The sequence below is a fragment of the Limanda limanda genome, chromosome 4 (genome assembly GCF_963576545.1).
Source record: "Limanda limanda chromosome 4, fLimLim1.1, whole genome shotgun sequence".
In the NCBI taxonomy this organism is placed as follows: domain Eukaryota; kingdom Metazoa; phylum Chordata; class Actinopteri; order Pleuronectiformes; family Pleuronectidae; genus Limanda; species Limanda limanda.
Window position 1 is genome coordinate 14,024,696 of NC_083639.1, and position 20,693 is coordinate 14,045,388.

Below are 20,693 nucleotides of genomic sequence, written 5' to 3' on the forward strand. Positions count from 1 at the left end.
CACAATCAGATTAAGAATATATACAACATTATTGTTGCCTATTTGCTACCTTGCTTCATCCATTAAAATAGACAAAAACTATATGAACTACAAAAAAGGCTACAGGTGTGCATGAGACTGATAGATGTACAGATTGAGTAAGTTGACCTTATTGAAGAACCACTTTAAATTTAGTAAGTTTGAGGGGAACTCAACTCAAGGCAGCTTGAGGTTACATTAGGGTCCACGAACATATCACTCATTCCTTGAATCTCTTATTGAACTGTCGCCAGTTGAATTGCATTTTGGGAAATGTAGGAGCCATGTTTTGGCAAGGAAGAAGAGTAGGTGTAATAAAGACAAGATTGAGCCTGCTTCATCAATTTTGATAATTTTTTGAATTTCCATTGCAAGTCCAAACATTTTACATGGATGGAGAGCTCTTAAAATTACTGCCACTGCAGTTTGTGTCTAAGTGATGTGTTGTGCCTCAAGCTAAAAAAATTAAATGAAATGGTAAATCAGTTAGATTATTAAATGCACACATTCACTACAGTCCACATCCCAATTTAACAATCCAGACTAACAACACTTGGTTTAGTTTTAAATCCACACTGAGATTAACCCCTAAAGACATCTTTAGTGAGATTAGTCTAATCTTACAGTGTAAAATCTGTGGAGCTGTGGAGTGCTCTTTAAACTGTACAGCACATTTCTTTCCTTGAGTCATGCAGGACTCTGCTAGTCATCTGCTTAGTTATTGGCTCACGCCACTTCGCCTGACACTCAACTCCTCGTGTCCTGCTCTTTTGCAACTACCTTCAATCACATTCACACACAAAATCACAGCGGGTCAAAGTGATTGGCTGGGGTGTGAGGCGCTGAGTCCAGGTGCCCTGACCCTGTCCGTCCTCCGCTGTCTGGAAGACAACGTGAGGATGGATGGAGGGAGGGGGTTGTCGTGAGGGAGATAAATAAGCCGGACAATTTGTGAGAGGGGGGGGAGTGGGGGAGATGGATTTGAAGATTATGAGAGAGGAAATACAACAGAAGAGCAAACTCAGGAAGAGAAATTGTAGATTTTAGATAAATATTTGGTTTTAGAAGTGGATGGGTGATCAACAGATTGAAAAGAGAAGAAGTTCTTAGAATATGGAGAAGACAGGAAATAAGATAAATAAGTGATGGACAGTAGGAAAGTGGAATGAACTTCTTTTTGTTAAAACATAAATGTTGCAGAAAGCAAAAATATTGACTTTAAAGATAGAATGATGAAAAGCAACAGAGTGAATGGATGGGGCCCTTATTAGAGTAAAAGACTGATTAGAGATGCAGAGAGTGATGGAGGGCCCAAGAGAGACAAAACACGGATAAGTGGAGGAATGTAGCAATAGCAAGGGAGAGAGAGGTGACCTCCAAGATGACACTGAAGGGAGGAGAGAGGGAGAGAGTGCAATAGGAAGAGAGGGATGGGGTGACGCAGACCATCTGTTAGTCTGGGCTTTAGTTTATTTGTTTGGACTGTGTATCCATGTGTTGGTGTGTTTTGGATGATGCTACAGGGCACACCGACTCTCACACACGCTAATGGAACTATATAGCTGCTCCTCAAGGGAGTTTTATAAAAATCCAATTGAGGCAGTTCACCGAAAGCACGCGCTGTGGGCACTATTGTGTGGATATGAGCGTGAGAATTGATTTGACCCCATTTGTTTCCTCTACATTTGACATGTGAAGCCAGTGGAGAAAACAGAGTAGGGTCAGAACACACAGAATGGAGAATGTGTGAAAACATTGACACATGCCTTCACATAAATCATCTGGGCACGAGGTTGTGCTCGGCTGAGGGGCAAGACGTGTGTGTGTGTGTGTGTGTGTGTGTGTGTGTGTGTGTGTGTGTGTGTGTGTGTGTGTGTGTGTGTGTGTGTGTGTGTGTGTGTGTGTGTGTGTGTGTGTGTGTGTGTGTGTGTGTGTGTGTGTGTGTGTGTGTGTGTGTGTGTGTGTGTGTGTGTGTGTGTGTGTGTGTGTGTGTGTGTGTGTTTTTGCAGGACTTCATGCATGTGGGGTGGCAGCTTGTAATGTGTGTGCACTCACAGGCTCATGTTCCTGCATGTGTGCAATTCCATCCTGAACTCCCCTCCAGCCACTGAGCAGCAGAACACTTTCCTCTCCGTCCTCCCTCTGCTTCTCCCCTCCATCTTTCTTTCCGCCTTCAGCACAGAGCAGTCACATATTGCTGCTTTTCTCTGCTGCTACTCCTCCACCCGCCTCCATCTTTTCCTTACCTTTACAAATGTTGTCTTTTACCTGCCTATAGCACGGTGTTTGTGGAAAGCAGGTACACGGAGACACAGATAGTCAAAGTAAAGCCTGAGAGTCTGGAGTTGAATGTGTTTTACCTTGTGTAGCGCACTCTGACCTGTCCTTGCTTCCTTTTTGTTTGTGTTTCCTTCAGTCTTGATGCTGAAAAAATTATTATTATTAGCTAAGAAAACAACCTCAACATTAGAGGTTTTATTAATGTAATTGCCCCTGACTGCTGTGTGTGAATGGGATGTCTGAGTGAAAGAGAAGTATAGAAACGCTTCATGAATGGGCAAATGTAACTTGTGTAATGTGCTTTGAGTGGGCGTCAAAACTAAAGCAGTGCAATATAAATTCCGTCCTTTTCTATTTTTCCATTTAAATACAAACCACACGGCCCTGCAGATGCATAGATATGTTTTACACCATGTGAATTAGTGGTTTGTTGAGGATAAACAGAAGACAAAGGAAATTGAACAGGCCTGAGTCATAAGTGTCATTAAATGTCAGCTTTGTGTTGGGCTACCACTTGCAGAATGCATAACACCAAACTGAAGATTTTAAATCAGTATATCAGTAGCAATTCCTCCTGTCAGAAATCTGTTTACCAACCTTATTACATTCACATATCCTTGTCCTTTACTTTCGTGCAGCGTTCGCAGAGCTGCAGACAGATATCCACGAACTCACCCAGGAGCTGGACGGAGCTGGAATCCCTTTCCTGGAATATCGCACCTACGCCATGAGGGTCCTCTTCCCCGGGATTGAGGACCATCCTGTGCTCAAGGAGATGGAGGTACGGGTCAGTAGAGAGCTCTCTGAACACACACACACACATACACACAAACAGTCTGAATGAATGGAAGTTGATCTACGTGTGTGTGCATTTTTAGGTGAGTGATTATAAATGGTCTGTTTAAAGAGGGGATTTTAAGAAAGGACTGTTAGACATTGTGAGCATGTTTCCAGAGAACGAAACTTATTACCTTATTTTAGAGGAAGAGAAACTTTGTTACATCTCTGACTCAGCTGAGTTAGAGGTGAACTGAGTTAGAAGAAGAGAGTTCCAGTACTAGTAAGAAAAAACACTTAGGTGAAAGATTTCTTTCTGGCCAAGCTCCACTTTGATGTAATACAGAGAAGGGACAGTTCTTTTTGGGGGAGTGAGCAATGCCTGAGCTCCACTAAAACCGGGTGCAAGTGATAGATTGCTTCTACAGGACAGAGCCAGTTCGAGGCTCCTGAGAAAGCAATGTTCACACGTTCAATAAAACACTCTCCCCTCCGCTGCTGCTCATTCCTCAAGAGGAAATACTCCCTCACTCGCATGAACCTCGCATGAACTCACATGAACTGTGTGGACACCATAGCGCAGCCAGTGCACGTTAATATACCAGGGTGGCATGCCCACACTAAACCTGTGTGTGGGAAAACAGTGCACCCATAATCCCCGTGTAGACATTAGTCCATCACACACGTTACATGGAAACACTCACATGCTCTGTGCTGATATGCATGTAAGGGGTCGGCTGCAGGGACCGAGCTTTGAGGCGTGCAGTACCTGCCCAGGCTCTCAAACTGTATTCCAAAGCGATAGTGTAGCTCACCATTGGATTTTCATTTGTATGGCCCAGGCAATCACAGGCCACAGTAGTGCGCTCGCAGGCAGATCAATTTCTTATTACAGCATGAAGCTCACATTCTTACTTCAAACCTCCGATCCTCTCCCTCCGAATGGGGAATCGGCGGAAAGGAGGGGCAGTGAGGGATTGAGGGAGGTAAAGAGAGGGAGAGACACATATAGCAGATATAATTGTGAATGGGAATGTGTGCCTCTTTTCCCAATGTACCCTTCATCTGATATTTCTCGTTCTCACACATGCTCATTTATCTATCTCTCAACTATAACTCAAAACCAATTCTTTTCTCCACATCCTCCTCTTCATCCTGCTCGCAATCCCTTTCTCTGCCTCTTCCTCACTCATTTCTGTGCATACCTGCCTCCCCCCCCCGATTTGCACTTTTTCTCTCATGCCCCTTCATTTAACCTCCTCCCTTCTTCCTTTCACTCCTGTCTCTTATTCTACCTTTATTCCCTTCCTCTTTCCTTGCCTCCATATCGTTTTGTCTTCCCTGTGTCCACCAAATTAATGCATTTCCCTCATCCAACCATCTTCCACACTCCTCACCCTTCTTCCCACCATGACCTCTCCTCCAGGTCCCCGCCAACGTGGAGAAGGCTCTGACGTTGTTCGGCCAGCTGCTGACCAAAAAGCACTTCTTGCTTACCTTCATCCGCACTCTGGAGGCGCAGCGGTCCTTCTCCATGCGAGACAGAGGGAATGTGGCCTCCCTCATCATGACAGCTCTGCAGGGGGAGATGGAGTACGCCACGGGTGTCCTCAAGCAGCTCCTGTCTGACCTCATCGACAAAAACTTGGAGAGCAAGAACCACCCCAAGCTCTTACTCAGGAGGTATGAAAACTTGCAAAGAGACTGAAACAGGCTCTGACTCTGCACAAAAACATGTCTTGACTGGTGTTTCCACACTGAGGGTTTAAGTTTGAGGTTCTGTGTCATACGTGTTCAGGCCTTTTTTTAGGTCAGGATGTCTTGATGAAGTGACGGCCCACTGAAAGTGTGTAACTTGACCAATAATCCTTCAAAAAACGGGAAAAGCAACAAAGAAGTTGTATTACTAATTGTTTCCTCTTTACCTTGCCCCCTGTTGTCATGTCAGTGAAAAGCACTTGCAAAACCAATCAAAGACTAATCATGTTGATAACATAAGGAGATGATGCTCTGTGAGAGGAAAACAGTGATTGTAGCTTTTGGAGGTTTACACTGTGTGTATGGCGTTGCCTCGTCCCTATCTCTTTATTCTGTTCCTGTCAGAGAGGATTACACCCCTGAGCACACACACACTCCCAGTGGAGCCGCAGTCAGACGCAGAATCAGTCAGTCTCTCTCTCCCCGTGCACATAGTGTGAAAGGTGTGGGGGGGGGGCATTGGGTCGAGGAATTCAAAGAGAGAGAAGAAGAGAGGCTGTCAGGAATAGAGAGACAAAGGATTGGCAAAAAGGAAATATGTGCATTGATGTGCATGGATGATAGTCAGAAAGAGAGGACGCAATGATGATGGAAGTAGAAAGACAGGATGAAGATGGAGGAGGGGAAGAAAGAAAATCTCTTGGAAGATAGAGAGGTTCAATATATAGACAGAGTAGATGAAGAGAGAGAAAAGTGAAGTAAAAATTAACTACAGCAGACAGTGAGCCAGGAAAAGATACACGCATTTAGGGAAAGATACAATTAGAGGAATGGCCTGTCTCCAAATAAATTAGAATTAGACATTAAATGATAAAAAAAAGTTGTGGTTTTTTTTTCCTTCTTTGCTCCTTTTCCCCGGAGAGATATTTAATTAAAAATCTAATCAAATAAATGATTCTTAGTCAATGTGCCGGTGTGAAGCCTTTTCCAATCCCCTCTTGGGGCATACGGTCACAACACGCTGTCCCTGTTAACTACACCAGCCTCGGGATCTCGCATTGATAAGCTTGGCAATTATTTCACATGGTTCACCCTGTTTTGGTCTTTTCACTGCAAAAGATGGGCTTTAGAAATTTTATATTTTTAGATATACTGTATGCGCAGAAAAGAACAGGCCAACTTGATTTCACTTAGTTTGATTTGTTCATTATAGACTCAGAGTTGCCATCTGTGGACAGCAAAGCTTCATCAAACCTTCCTCCTTTAGCACATTTATAAACTTTGAAAAGAAAGGTGCTGGCACATATCCGCCATAAATATGATGATGTTAGAAGTCGCCCACCATCAAATCCCAACATGCCTAAAAGCGTGTTCTGTCCAGGTGTATTCGTCTGCTACGTCCTTTGTCCTCCAATCCTTCGCTCTGCCTCATCTTTCATCCGGTGTATTTTGCTGACAGCCATGAAAAAAAACAATGCTCTACATACATCAAACAACACTCAACAGTCAAACAGGGAGGCTCGCAGCAGCGTAGGAGTTCACGTCGTGTTCCTGCTACGGGCCTCCACAAGATTCACCAGCACATTGGCCTAGTTTCTCGTGTTTCCCTTTATTCCTTTACTATTCCTCCATTGTCACATAAATGCAGATTTTGTGTGCAAAGGTGAGAAGAAAACATCTTATCATGCTGTCACATCTCAACAAAATGTGCCTTTCCTCACCTTTTGCACCTTGTGCTGTGCTAATGACGAAATTATTTTTATTTACTACAAGCGCGGAAGCCTGGCCTAGTTAGACAACGCAGTAACCCAGCAGAGGTCTATTTAAAATTTCAGATAGTTTGCATTCATTCCTCATTCATCTAAACAAGGAATGGATAAATAGACACTCTTCCAGTTTATCACTTGTGTGAGGATGGTGGAAAGTGAGAAGGTGAATCTGAGGGCGATGATAAATGAAGAGAAAACTTTTTTCTTTTGCTTTTTTTGTGTTTTTTATCTTGCTGCCACAACTGCCCATCTCCCTTTCAGCCTTTTAACCAATTGACGCATTAGTTAATTAATGACAACTTGGCTTTGTATTTATTTAGTTCACCAGTTGTATAGAGTTTCCCTTCATTGCATGGCTGGTTTTGTGATTAAAGAGAGAAGTTAGCGAATTATACTTATTACTGTGTTTTTCAATGAAGACAAGTGGGTTTGTTTGTTTATTTCCTTTCACCGTCATCCTCTATTTTCCTGTTATTTCCCTCTCCTGCTCACCCATTGGCCTCTTCCCCTTTTATGTCTCTGCCAGGACGGAGTCAGTTGCTGAGAAGATGCTCACCAACTGGTTCACCTTCCTGCTTTACAAGTTCCTCAAGGTAATATTGTCTGGTACACAGACACACACAGACACACACAACTTTTCGGCAAAATGCCTCACAAATGCACACACACAGCTGCAGCATTAGATAAGGCAGAGGCAGCAGACTACCTATCGCTTACCTCAGCCTTTCATGTGGTAAATTCTGCTTTCTCCAAAATGAGGAATGTGCAGAGTCTGAAGCTCCGTTCAGTCAGAGCTGCTCATGTTGTGATCGCTGTAGCCTGTCACACTAACCTGTCCTCTCTTTGTGTCCCTTACTGGATTCTTTCAGAGCCAGAATACTGCATGTGTGTCTGTTTGAGTGTGTGCTTGTGCGTGTGTATCCTCCTTCAGAGCTTTTGGGCTTAGCTAAAGAGGACACCAGAGATCTTACACAAATGCATTCTCTCATTTCTCTGTCTGTCTGTCTGTCTGTTTTCTTTCTCTTTTTGAATTGCTTTCTTTCTGATATGGAATCAGAGGGAATTATTGAGGCTTAAACTGTGTTAAATTATTGTTTCCACACAGACTCACAATCACACACGCACACACATACATCACACATTCATCACACATTCAAACACCACTGCAGCTAATCAGTTCGCAGTGGGGCCTTAAACCCCAGCCAGGATAGGTATTCTGGTGGACACTGAACCAGCCAAGCCCCTGGGGGTCTCAGTAAACATCTGTGTTTGTGAGTGTGTAAAGTCTGAGTGTGTGTGTGTGTCTTGGCCTCGTTTGTGAGACTGGTCGGCCAGTCAGAGACAGGGGAGTGTGTTACCACGAAAGCAGTTTGGGATCTTTTATAACGGCTGTTAATGATTTTCACACAAGACAAAAACAAAAGACAGCAAAAGGTTGACGACTGTAGAGAAAGTGTTTGAAAAAGGGAAAAAAAGGAGCCCAAGCGGTTATAAAGGGATGAGAGGAAGTTTTTGAAATGAATAACAAATTCCACAGAAAGTAGGAAGGGTGAAATGAATGGAATTGTAAAATGAAAATTGAAGTAAAGACTTGCTGATGCTAGCAGCAAGATTACCAGCCTGGCTTTAATCTAACCTCTGCAAGTCAGCACCTCTCTTTCTCCACAGTTTTTTTTTCAGAAGAAAAGCCTCAAACAATTTCAAGGTTCAGCCAGGTGTGAATAGAGATGAGTAAAGGTCAAGTAGTTGTTCAAAGGGGGGAAAGAGATGGAGCTTTTACCTTAGAAAAAAACCCTTTATCCATTACCCTGCTCTAAGGGTTCACTTGTTCTCCTTTGCACTGACTTGGTTGAGAGTGTGAGGTGTCACATGGTTACTCTATTTCTGCTCCTGAGGTCATGTCTTATGCTTCAGGTAAAATTTCAGATGACTGTTTAAGGACGCGACATGAACAGGGTCGTTATACAAGAAACTAAATATGTTGGGATTATGACACTAGAGTAAAAAAACAGGCATAAACTTAAATAATGAGGTGGCCACCAGCTCACCTGGCCACGCTGGCTCCCGACTAGGGTTGGGTACCGAGAACCGGTTCCAATATGGAACCGGTTCCAATACAACCGGTACCTACCCGGACCGAAACGCAACGGAGATTTCGGTGCCTCATTTCGGTGCCTGAGCCAATGGAAGACTGAGGTCTCCGCTCGTCCCGCCTCCTCACACTTCCGCTCCTTCCTTCACGGGAAGCGGCGGCTCCCGCCGGGCCCCGCGGCCGGTGGACAGACTCTTGTCCCCGCGCTGCCCGCACCCCGCGTGCGTCAGGGCTCCCGTGCAGGTGTGGGGGGGGGAGGATCTCCTCGTGAGACCTCTCCCCCGCGCATTTCCTCCGTGGCGGTGCGCCGCGACCGGGCTCCGATACCGGGGACCGGGCTCCGGGACCGGGCTCCGGGACCGGGACCGGGCTCCGGGACCGGGAGGAACGAAGACCACGCCGAGAAATGTTTCATAAAAGCGACCGCATTTTGGGGGGACGAAGGCGGGGGGCCGAAGCCTGCCTGCGACAGCCCCAGCCGCGGAGACACGGGGGTCTCTGAGTGATGGAAAAGCGACCCTCAGTCTTCATTTGGCTCAGGCACGGAAGGCAGAGTCACGAGTCAGAGTGTGTGTGTTTTGTATTTATTTTTATTTATTTAAGTATAGTGTAAACTTTTGTTAACAGTTCGTATGTTATTCATAGTTTTGAGTTAAAAAGGGTTTTGTATTTATTTATTTTTATAATCTACTTTAAACAGTTAATATATTTGGCAATAAAAAAAGCCTTTCTTAGTCAAGCATCGTTTTGTGCACTTTTTTGAAAAAAGTATCGGTTCAGGCACCATTTAGGCACCGGTATCGTTTTAAAAGTATCGGTTAGGAACCGGTATCGGATAAAAACCAAACGATACCCATCCCTACTCCCGACATACCGAGACTTCAGTCCCCCTGCTGCAGGTTTGGTTGATACTCTGACCTTTGATACACATATTTTACAGATGAGGAACATTTTATCGGATGCATAGTTTCTTAATTTTTTCAAATAATTATAAACAAAGTGTTGTACCTTAAATGTTTATGTTGCTCAAAATATAATGTTTTATGGTCAGGGGTTCTTCTCATAGCTGATCAACCTGGTTGGTTCCAGGCTTAAAACTCTTTTTATAAAGATTTTCTTAAATGTCAATGTAGAAATATGTATTTACTTGTGCAACCACAAACATTCTAAAAGTGGGTGGTCACTGCTGCACTGTCTTGGTTTTCCACACTGATACGAACTATAGGAGACAGACGCGCTGAGATGCAGTGCAGATACAGTGCTGGTTTGTATGCTGCTACATAGACAGGACATCTGCCTCTGTGCTGTGTTTTCTCCATAGGAGGCAGGCAGTGCTAGATTATCCCACAGAGTTCATCTGACAGCTCAGCAAGATGACTGACATGTGTTTATGCATGAACATTCGCAGCCGAGGGGCGGAGGGCAGCACTCGCAATACACTCCCTCTGTCCTCCGGCTACAAAGTTGAATGTTAGAAAATGGGAATCATAGGGTAAACAGCGTTCGTTTGAGACCAAGATCATTTAAAAAGAAAACTCTAATATAATGCATTTAAAGTGCTGATGTATGAGCAGGCGGTGCTGAGTTGTCAAGCCAGCAGAACAAGTGAGTGAGAGAAAGCGGGAAGGAGTGAAAGAGACAGGGGGCCCAACATCCCAGCGCTCGTTGCCTGTTTGACACGTCTCACGCACCAAAGTGCTTCTCCAAGCGTTTTTCACCCCTCAGTCATTAACCTTCTATTAACTCCTCCATCAATTGCCACTCACTTACACTCACACTTTCTCTGATTTCTCCCCTTTTGCTCACTGACTTTCACATGCAAGCACACACAGACACACACATGCACACACATGCACATAGACGCACACACGAAGAGTTATAAATGCTATTTTCCCAGAAGTAGAGACACAGGGGAGAGGCGTGTGTGTGTGTGTGTGTGTGTGTGTGTGTGTGTGTGTGTGTGTGTGTCTGTCACCACCTGTCAATTTTCTGCACTCTAGCCAACACAGGCCATGGCCTCGTCCTTCAGCGCTCTGCCTGCATTTGGCATCAAGAAGATTAGAAAAAAATAAACTAAACTAAAAGCTATATGCACCTTTTGCTGTTGTGTACTTTTTATTGTTGGTAAACTTGCATAGTTGCATTTGGAGTTTGTATTTTAACAATCAGTCTTTCTCCCCCTCCTCCTCTGTTTGCAGGAGTGTGCCGGCGAGCCTCTCTTCATGCTTTACTGTGCCATGAAGCAGCAGATGGAAAAGGGACCAATTGACTCCATCACAGGAGAGGCCCGCTACTCCCTCAGCGAGGACAAGCTCATCAGGCAGCAGATTGACTACAAGACTTTGGTCAGTATGCACGCACAGACAGTTGCATGCAGTTCATATCATGTGGTCATGTGCTTTGTGTAGAGTAATCTAAATCAAAGACCGTTTTGCAGTTGTTGGCAACACTGATTGTCTGCTACTCCACAAAACATCCTCTGAGCTTCATGACCTCAACATAATACAAGCATATAACCAACACCACCTCTGGTTCTGATCAAATGCTTTTATAATAATAATAATAAGAATGATAATGAACAGCTCAGTGTGTACTCCTCTGCAGTTAAATATCGATCGTAAACTGTGTGACGTGTGGTTTTCGCAGGTCAGATATCATCAATAGTTAATGTATCCAGTCTGTGCTGACCTCCTGCTCTAAATATGAACTCTGGCTTTTGACCTCTACCTCTGTAGACGCTGCACTGTGTGAACCCAGAGAATGAAAATGCTCCAGAGGTGACGGTGAAGAGTCTGAACTGTGACACAGTGATGCAGGTGAAAGAGAAGCTGCTGGACGCTGTGTACAAGGGAACACCGTACTCCCAGAGACCGAAGGCTTCAGACATGGACCTGGGTAAGAAGCGAGGAACTTACATACACACACGCACGCACACACACACACACACACATATACACACACGTACACACCAAGTCACAGAGCACAGGTGCACTCCTACAGGGGGTAAAAGAGGGAATTGTTTCAAGGGCTCTCTTAAACAGCAGGGGCCCCTTCAGACAGGAGAGGTGATTCTGTTCAAAAATACATTTTAATGATGAAATTATGCAAATTATACTAATTTTAAATTGCATTAGGTCACTGAACATAACTATCTGTGTCCTTATTTAGCTGTAGATTGATTGGTGTGGCTGAAAAGAGGCCATTGTGTCCAGAGTCTCTATGCAATCCCCATGTCTGTCTTCATTCCCTCATAGTTAAGAAACATGCACAACCTTTCTTCTTTCATTCTATCTATTTTTTTGTATCATAGTTTAAAATGCATTTACAAAGACAATAAACACAAACACAAACAGGGCAGGATATAGCACACAGTTACAAACAAACACAAACCAAGAAGACGATGGTAAGGGCCTGGTTCTGTGAATGGTTCTCACCTGTATCCCCTCTGTGTGTTATCGTGTGACAGAATGGCGGCAGGGCAGGATGGCTCGCATCATCCTTCAGGACGAGGATGTCACCACTAAGATCGACAATGACTGGAAGAGACTCAACACCCTGGCTCACTACCAGGTAACTCACGGCTCAGACACAACATAAATCCCATGATGCTTTGTGTCATGCTGGAACAACTCCACATTGAGGTGGCTGCATATTGTTGACACAGTTTTAGGTGGAAAGTGAAACACTAAAAGTTATCGAATAAGATGCATGTCATTAAAATAATTCACACTTTTAAGTATCTAAGAAAAGTAGCAAAAGTAAAAAAGCTGAGCACAGTGGTAATTTTTGTCTCTGAAATATAATCTTGCTGTTGATGTTCTCTGCAATGCTGACAGATTTTTTTAAATCCTGTTTTAGGTGACAGATGGATCGGTTATTGCCCTGGTGCCTAAACAGAACTCAGCCTACAACATCTCCAACTCATCCACATTCACCAAGTCCCTCAGCAGATACGGTACGAGAGGAGTTGTGTGTGCGTGTCTGTGTGTGTCTGTGTGTTGTGTGTCTGCATGTCTTTTCTTAATTCTCTGTTGGCAGAACAATGCTGAACTGCATAACTGGTCTTTTTTTATTTAAAAAATGTGACGCTGCTGTACAGAAACCAGGAAGAACCACTAAACTATGATTTTAACAGCATCGCACAATGATTCCTACATTTTAAAAATGTCAGTTTGATGCTGAGTTATCTCTGAACTAGATCCTTAGCTAGATCCATTTTTTCTTTGTGTAAACTTATAACAATTATTCAAATAAAAAGAATGTTGCACCCATTGTATAGAACAGAGTTTTTCCATATGAGGGAAGTCAAAAACGTTTTCTTGTGATAATACATATGAAGACGATGTCATGTGCGACAGCTGTCAGCAGAAGTATGACAGTCGAGGAGCTGGTATTGTCCTTGCTGACTGTCTGGTTTCTATAAGCCTTTAATCTCATTTCTTTCTTTAAGTCAGTCTGTCTGATCTCCTTTTTACCTGGTTATTCTATGTAGTTTGTAATGTAGACAGTATTATGCAAAAACACATAAAAGCTTTGTGTAGATTAACACTGTGTAGTTGTATAGTATTTGAAGTCTTACACCTCCTCCTAACAAACAATGACCAATTGAAATGAAGAGGACGCTTATTTTTCCCCTTGAAAAAATAAGTTCGCTTTATTTTCCTACCTTAGAATGAATATTTTATGAGATTTTTTACACAATATAATTTACGTAGGGCTTATTATAAAGTGTAATATTGATTTACTGTCAGTTACTGTCATAACAATAAACTCTTACTACATAGTTAGCACCTAGCTGCTTGTCAGGTTTACATTTACAGATTGAAATCTAAAACATGATTTAATTTAAGATAAGAAAAAGTTGGATGTGGGGCAAGTGTACGGAACTTTTTCAGAAATATAGAATCAGGGTGATTAACACTTTCCTCAGCCTGATGCTGAAAGCAGTTTTTGAAATTAATAAATAAATCATTATGGATGTGTGCATCCAAGCAAGAAATCGCACAACCGGAGCTGCTCCTTGTTGTGTTGTATCATGTTTGTCTATGTCATTTGCAAATTAACAGAAAGAGATAACTAAAACGCCCACTTTAACCAAGGTGTAGCGTGCTTTTATGTCCCAAGCAGCTGGTTGGCTCTACCCCTTGACACATGAACATGATGCATTCTGGGTGATACTTTAATCTCAAACTCGGATTCTAGTTGATTCTATGCTGCTCCTCTCTGGGGCCATGGTTTGTCACAGCACAGCATGGCACAACTATGAGGTTACAAACAGATAAGAAGAAAAGATTTACCTTTATGTTTTAAACGAAAGTGTCCTCTTAAAATGCTCCCCCTAGGATTTTATAAAATCTGAAAGATACAGACACTATCCATATGCCAACAGGCACAAGTTAATGCCAGGTGTAATAGATTTGTTTCATGATGGTGTACACATAAATACTCACTAACAGCCTCATCACACTTACTCTGTACTTCCCTGGTCCAAATTCTCTCTTGACATTGTGAACCTCTCAATCCTTTCCTGCTTTGTCACACAACTGACAAGCATTCAAACTGAAAGCGTAATGCTCCATGTCACAAAATACAGGATCACTGTCCAACAAAGAGAGATGGGGGGAAGGAGGGCAGAGAAGAGAGAGTGACAGACAAATTTATTCTGGAATGAGAGTGACATGCAAGAAGAAGAAGCTGTCACCTTCAGAAATGCTTTCATCTCCACACAGAGATTTAGCTCTGTTGCAGCTGCCTCAGATTTTTTATTCATGTGTTTTGCCACCTGCGTTGCTTAAACTGGTTCCCCTTGAAATGCTGATTAAGTCTGAATGAATTACTCCTCGACAATATAAGCAGCACCTTGTGGAGGATGCTCAACCACAGGAGCTGGGTTCAGACACACTGCAACTTCAGCCCTGTTACAGTGACGCTAACACCTGGTTAAACTATCATCTGAACTTGTAGACGAGGAGGAGAACATAGAGCAGCATCCTGAGCTCCTCTCCTGCTCTGTGAACCCTCAAAGGTTCAATTCAAAAATCCAAACTACTGTGTTGAAACACTTGTTCTACTCTCTGTGTCTGTTTTTTTTTTTTTTTCTTACTGTTATTTTTGGCCCTTCCCGCTCACCGTTCCTCCCATGTCTCATCCTCCTCCAGAGAGCATGCTGAGGACGGCCAGCAGTCCAGACAGCTTGCGCTCCCGAACCCCCATGATCACCCCCGACCTCGAGAGCGGCACCAAACTGTGGCATCTGGTCAAGAACCACGACCACTCGGACCAGAGGGAAGGAGACAGAGGGAGCAAGATGGTCTCTGAGATCTACCTGACAAGACTGCTGGCCACCAAGGTATGGAGAAGCTGTGTTTCCACACACACACCATGCCGCCCAGAGCCTTGTCATGTTGCCCGCTGCCACCAGCAGCCCCTTCTGACCTTTGTTTGGTGGTGGTCTCGAAGCTCATTAATATGTTTCATAACCTTTTGCACAAAGCCAAACATATGCACAGGAATCAGTGTGTGTGTGTCTTAATTAAGAGGTTGACCTTTGACTATTGAGTTGTTGGGTTGGTGTTACTGGGCCCTGTTGGTGGCCTCAGGGCTTTTAGGCCCAAAGCTTTTATGCTGTAATCATTACTTGACAAATTCCTCCATGTCATCCAGACCACTCTGTCTAACCTGCACTCAGGTTAATGAGCCTTTATGGTTCTATTATTGACATATTCGTTTTTTGTTATGTTTTTGGCTCCACCCCACAAATATTACTTAGGCACTAAATCAAAAGGACACAAATAAATAATGCGAAATGAGGCAATATAGGAAAATGCCCTTTTTTCTCTCAAAAGTGAGACTAACTTTCTCTCAAATTTACACATGTGGGGTCCAAGTAATAATAAATATCCAATGTGAGCCAAAGATAATGTGAGAAATGGAATAAATGTCTGGAGTGTGTGAGCCCATTGACATTAGGCAACTGTTCCTCACTCTTTACAGTTCATCATTCCACTGTAACTTAAAACTTGTGTTTTGTCCCCACTCCACTGACACACTCATCTCAAGAAACAAACATGCACATTATCCAGATTAACATAATGAACAGAAACAATATCTACTCAGCTCTCTAACAGTGTCAAGCTTTTGCTCTCATTTGCAAACCTCAACTCTCTTGGTGCTACAGCTCACCCTGCTCCTTCCTCTGCCTCGGTGTTTCACTCATTAGCTCCAAATTCTCATTGTTGGAGCTCCAGGTAGGAAAGTGCGAGGTAAGAGGCATCAGTGCTGCCGCGATTGGGAAATGATTAACATGCACGCCAGAGGAAGACAATGGGGGCAACTTGGAGCGCTGCAGTTTGTTCTCATTTATTACAGCTCCCACAGCTTTGTGTATTTTGGAGGCTGATTTGCGGCTGTGCGAACAAATACAAAACTGCAGATTAAACTTCTGGCTGGTTTAAATAAGATTTTGTGAAAGGTGGCCTGAATGCTTGAAGACGAAGAAGACGGCCCCCTTAACACTAATGGAAAATATCAAATCATTTTAACTTCAGAGGAGTTAGAGAGCATTCCGAATCCAGAGTATGATGTGGTGAAAAACACTGAGCCTGAGGCTGAACTCTCATTGGGCTCCATCCTAAACTCAGCAAAGAACACCCGTCATCATCACAAACACAGACAGTTGGAGTTCTATAAGCAGAGCACTGCCACTGACAGCCATCGCCTACAGCCACACATCTCCAGTAAACACCACTGTGCAGCAGCCCCAGTTGTTTAGTGCTGCTGTAACTCAAGTGAAACTAACAAGGATGTTCACATTTCAAATATGATGTTATATGAAGCTGTCAAAGACTTATTTCTATTTTAATTACCTCCGACCAAAGAGGGTGTGTTTTTTAGTCTGATTGTTATCAGGATTCTGCAGAAAGTACTCGACTGATTTCCATAAACTTGTGTGGAGGTTGGGGCATGACTCAAGGAATAACCCTTTAAATTTGAGTGATGAGGCCACTTCTGAGAGAATGATTCATGAATCTTGATTAAAAAAAACTGTTGACATGTTTAGGGGACTGATTTTTATTTGTGCAATTTGGTGAAGATCCCAATAAAAATCTGAATCTGGTGAATCAAAAAGTTGTTTCACAAGTGAAGGTATGTCCCTCTACTCAAATTGTTTTTGCATACAAACTGATGCAGCGTTGCTTCTCGTGTTCAGGGTACGCTCCAGAAGTTCGTGGATGACCTGTTCGAGACCATCTTCAGCACAGCACACCGAGGCAGCGCTCTGCCGCTCGCCATCAAGTACATGTTTGACTTCCTGGATGAGCAGGCAGACAAACACTCCATATCAGACTCTGATGTGCGGCACACTTGGAAGAGCAACTGGTGAGTGTTTGTGTGTTTGTCTGTGTGCACCCTGTGTGAAAGAGCATCATCTGGAGCATTTGGAAGTTTCTTTGTGTCTCATTAGTGTTGTAGAAAAGTTGCTGTAGTGTTAAAAAAAACTAAGTTATTGAATATGCAGCACTTTCACACTGGCAGTGCAGCAGAATGTACAGTGTTCTTATTTCCCCTTCCTCAGGCATTTTATCACTCAGATGCCTCCTCTGTTCAGCCAGTGTGTGTATATGCAGCTTCATTCATCGCTCTGCTCTCTGCACCTTAATAGCTTGTCAAGTCCTTCTAACTGCAACTCTTCCTCCTGTTTCACCTTATTCCCTCCATCGCTCTAGTCTTCCGCTGCGGTTCTGGGTGAATGTGATCAAGAACCCGCAGTTCGTCTTTGACATCCACAAGAACAGCATCACAGACGCCTGCTTGTCTGTGGTGGCTCAGACCTTCATGGACTCATGTTCAACATCAGAGCATAAACTCGGGAAGGACTCGCCTTCCAACAAGCTGCTCTACGCTAAAGACATCCCCAACTACAAGAACTGGGTGGAAAGGTACATTAACAAATTTTTGACTTGTTTTGACCGTGCTTTTAGATGTCGTAGTTTCTGCTCTTGATAATATGAAACATTGCCTTGTTTAATGATTTGCATATGTCTTTGAGACCTTTATTTAATGCTCGATAATCAGGCCTAAGCAGGTTTTGATAAATCATCCTTCAAATTGTTTCAGGATTTCCTCTCTATTAGAGACCAGTGATTAATTGCTACACAAATGAGTTTTTAATGTTTCAAGATTAAAAATGGTGTTCCACCAGGTGCAAGCTTTGGCCCTCTCCTAATTTGGACATTCGTCATGTGATTCAGTAAATAACAGCAAAGGAGATTTTTATGCAGATGGTACAATTCGTTATGCTAACAGTATACGTCTATAGACCAAGCTTCGTCAGTGTGCTGTCTTTTCTCAGATATAGAAGGAAAATTATTATTAAAGAAAAAATTGTCATGATTTCAACTTTTGACGGGGTTTCTCCAGGTACTACTCTGACATCTCGAGGATGCCAGCCATCAGCGACCAGGACATGAGCGCCTACCTGGCAGAGCAGTCGCGCCTGCATGTCAACCAGTTCAACAGCATGTCTGCTCTTCATGAGATCTACTCCTACATCGTCAAATACAAGGACGAGGTGAGATATCAGCGATCAAACAGCAGCTCTCTATTTAACCTTCATTGTTCTGCACATCTTACCTTCACTATACCTACAATTTGGACAGGTGTTGATGAAAATGCATTTGGTCTGTTGAGGTTATTCCAGAAACACAAGGTTGAGAATAGAATGTTGTAAATATGGTCAGGATCATAACTGAGGCTCCTGACCTCTATTAGCAGTCAACCTTTGTGTTTACTCTGCCATTATTCAATACCAGCTTTTACATGATGCATTTTAAATTGAATGTACGTCAGGTTCGCTGACCTCTTCCCCTCTCCCCTCAGATCTTGTCGGCTCTGGAGCGGGACGAGCAGGCGAGGAGACAGAGACTGAGGAGCAAGCTGGAGCAGGTCATCGACACAATGGCGCTGAGCAGCTGAGGACCATCCAGCGCCTCCATCTTCTCCTCCTCTTCACTCCTCGTCTCCATCTGTCTCTCTCCCTCGCTCCTCTCACCCAGAAAAACGAAAAACACTCCAGCCCCCAACAATACAGACAAACTGCAAACGGACTGAAGCAGTATACTGCAACCTGGGGGGGGTTCGGCAGAGATGGGCGGGCCTGTGTACGCTTACATGTGTATGTGTGTGTTTGTGTGCGGCCCCATACGGTGAGACTGGGACACCGGACACTTTCACACATGCATACGTGGAGAAACATGTCAACTGACAGCATTTGATTATTGTGGATGTTGGTGTCTGTGGTTTGCTTGATTTTGATTTCAAGACTTTTGTGGTGACAAAGCGATGGTCAGGAAAGAAACAATGGAAGCCAGGAAAGGAACTCCATATATGGCGTTATCATGAGCAGGATGGACCAATCAGTGATGAGCCTATGGAGAGCGGCTCTCTAGGTCATGTGACTCCAACGGGTGTCACAGATTGTTAGATTTAGTTTTTTGTTTTTTGTATAAATGTAATCAACTGCCCACTCTCTGATCTCTCGCCACTTGTATTACTGCTGAATTTGCACAATTTACAGAAACGTTACAAAGGAAGACTATATAGATATTATATATAAATACAGCTACGTTTTTAAAGACAGATTAGGGAGCAAACATTTTTGTTGTTTTCCTTTTCATTTTAAAACGAACAATAAAAATACATCAATGAAACATGATTTGGTATTTCAAGTACAAAACAAAAGAACGTAGACAAAAAAAGAAAAAGAAACTAAAAAGTTGTACTGTGCCATGTTTTCTTTGAATGTTGTTTAGTGCAAAGACATTTTGTTAGATGGAATGTGCTACCGTATGATTTTAAATATGAACATGCCTAGTGACTGAAAAGAATTGTTTGAGTAATGACCCCATTTTTAGATCCTTGATGAAATTAGCGGGAAGCATACGACGCGCGTTGTCGCTCTTCTCGAGTTCGGACGGTTCATGGTGTCACAGTGAAAAACATGAAGTTGCTGTTTGCTCTAATTCGATTGGTGCAATCTTTCTGGTTTCAGAAAACCACATATTTACTCATTTACTCGCAGGATTGTTGCTTTATCGTGATCGCGTTAGTGTCTGGTCCCACGGCTGGTTCTACTCCTCAAGGGTCGAGCAGAAGGGACAGTTCAGTGCTTCACAATGTTGTGACTGAACAATGAAGTAGCTCCATTGCACTACAGGAAATAGTCCCATTCGCCCCGTTTAGGACGTGGCCGACAGATCTAACCGCGAGGATTCCACCCGTGCAGAGTTTGTGTTTCCCATCTCTTGAAGGATCATTCATTTTCTGACGCGGCCCCGTGAGAGTGAGGCCGGGTCTCTGCGCTCTCAGATTCTGTTTACGTCTTTGCAGGAGCCAGGCTGAGGTCAGGCAGAGCTTAGTGGAGCCGCTCAGTGATGAAACAAAGTGGGAAAAGCTTTTTCTAGCCTAAAGCCTCTGTATTTTTTTTTTACTTTCTCAATGTTAATACCCAAATAAAGGGGCAGGGAAAAGGTCTAGTGAGCATCTCTCTCCACCTCTGACCTATCTATTTGAAACAGGGATTATTGCTCTTTATCCATAAGGGGAGGGGTGAGGAACAATGCAGAGGTGAGACACCTCCGTTCATTAGCTACACGAGGATGAGTAATCCTCCACTTAGCCTGCAGCTCCTGTTTCAGAACTAGCCTATTGCCATGTGTGGCTTAAGCTTTTTTTTATTACTGATCTCCTAAGAGGATTTCTTTGTTTCTTTTTTTCTTTTTCTTTTTTGAAGTCTTGAAGTCATGGTTTTTACATTTGTGGTGAGAAATAATGTTTTCTGATTATTTTTATTTTTCTGCTTGCAAAAAACCAAACTGTGGTCTGTAAATTGTTTTTGTTGATGTTTTCATTTGTAAATTGTAAACTTTTCATGATGAACAAAAGCTGTTTGCCATTCTTTTGTTATCAGATTGTTTTTGTTTGTTTTGTTTTTATTTTCCACATGTAAATTGTACATTTTACGGTACACAGAAGACAAAATTCTCCTTTGGTTTGCCTGA

The 20,693-nt window shown here is 43.2% G+C and overlaps 1 protein-coding gene across 1 annotated transcript in view; it reads left to right on the top strand.

The window, feature by feature from the left end:
* LOC133000554 (plexin-A1-like) overlaps positions 1-18,748 on the top strand; it is a 147,976-nt gene extending 129,228 nt beyond the window's left edge. Inside the window, exons 20-31 of the mRNA XM_061070499.1 lie at positions 2,937-3,085; positions 4,502-4,758; positions 7,069-7,135; positions 10,833-10,979; positions 11,370-11,529; positions 12,101-12,204; positions 12,493-12,603; positions 14,795-14,983; positions 16,844-17,013; positions 17,361-17,573; positions 18,055-18,205; positions 18,514-18,748. Of these exons, the coding sequence (XP_060926482.1) occupies positions 2,937-3,085; positions 4,502-4,758; positions 7,069-7,135; positions 10,833-10,979; positions 11,370-11,529; positions 12,101-12,204; positions 12,493-12,603; positions 14,795-14,983; positions 16,844-17,013; positions 17,361-17,573; positions 18,055-18,205; positions 18,514-18,609 (1,814 nt within the window). The 3' untranslated portion in view covers positions 18,610-18,748. The remainder of the gene's footprint in view (positions 1-2,936; positions 3,086-4,501; positions 4,759-7,068; positions 7,136-10,832; positions 10,980-11,369; positions 11,530-12,100; positions 12,205-12,492; positions 12,604-14,794; positions 14,984-16,843; positions 17,014-17,360; positions 17,574-18,054; positions 18,206-18,513) is intronic.
* The last annotated feature ends 1,945 nt before the right edge of the window (positions 18,749-20,693 follow it).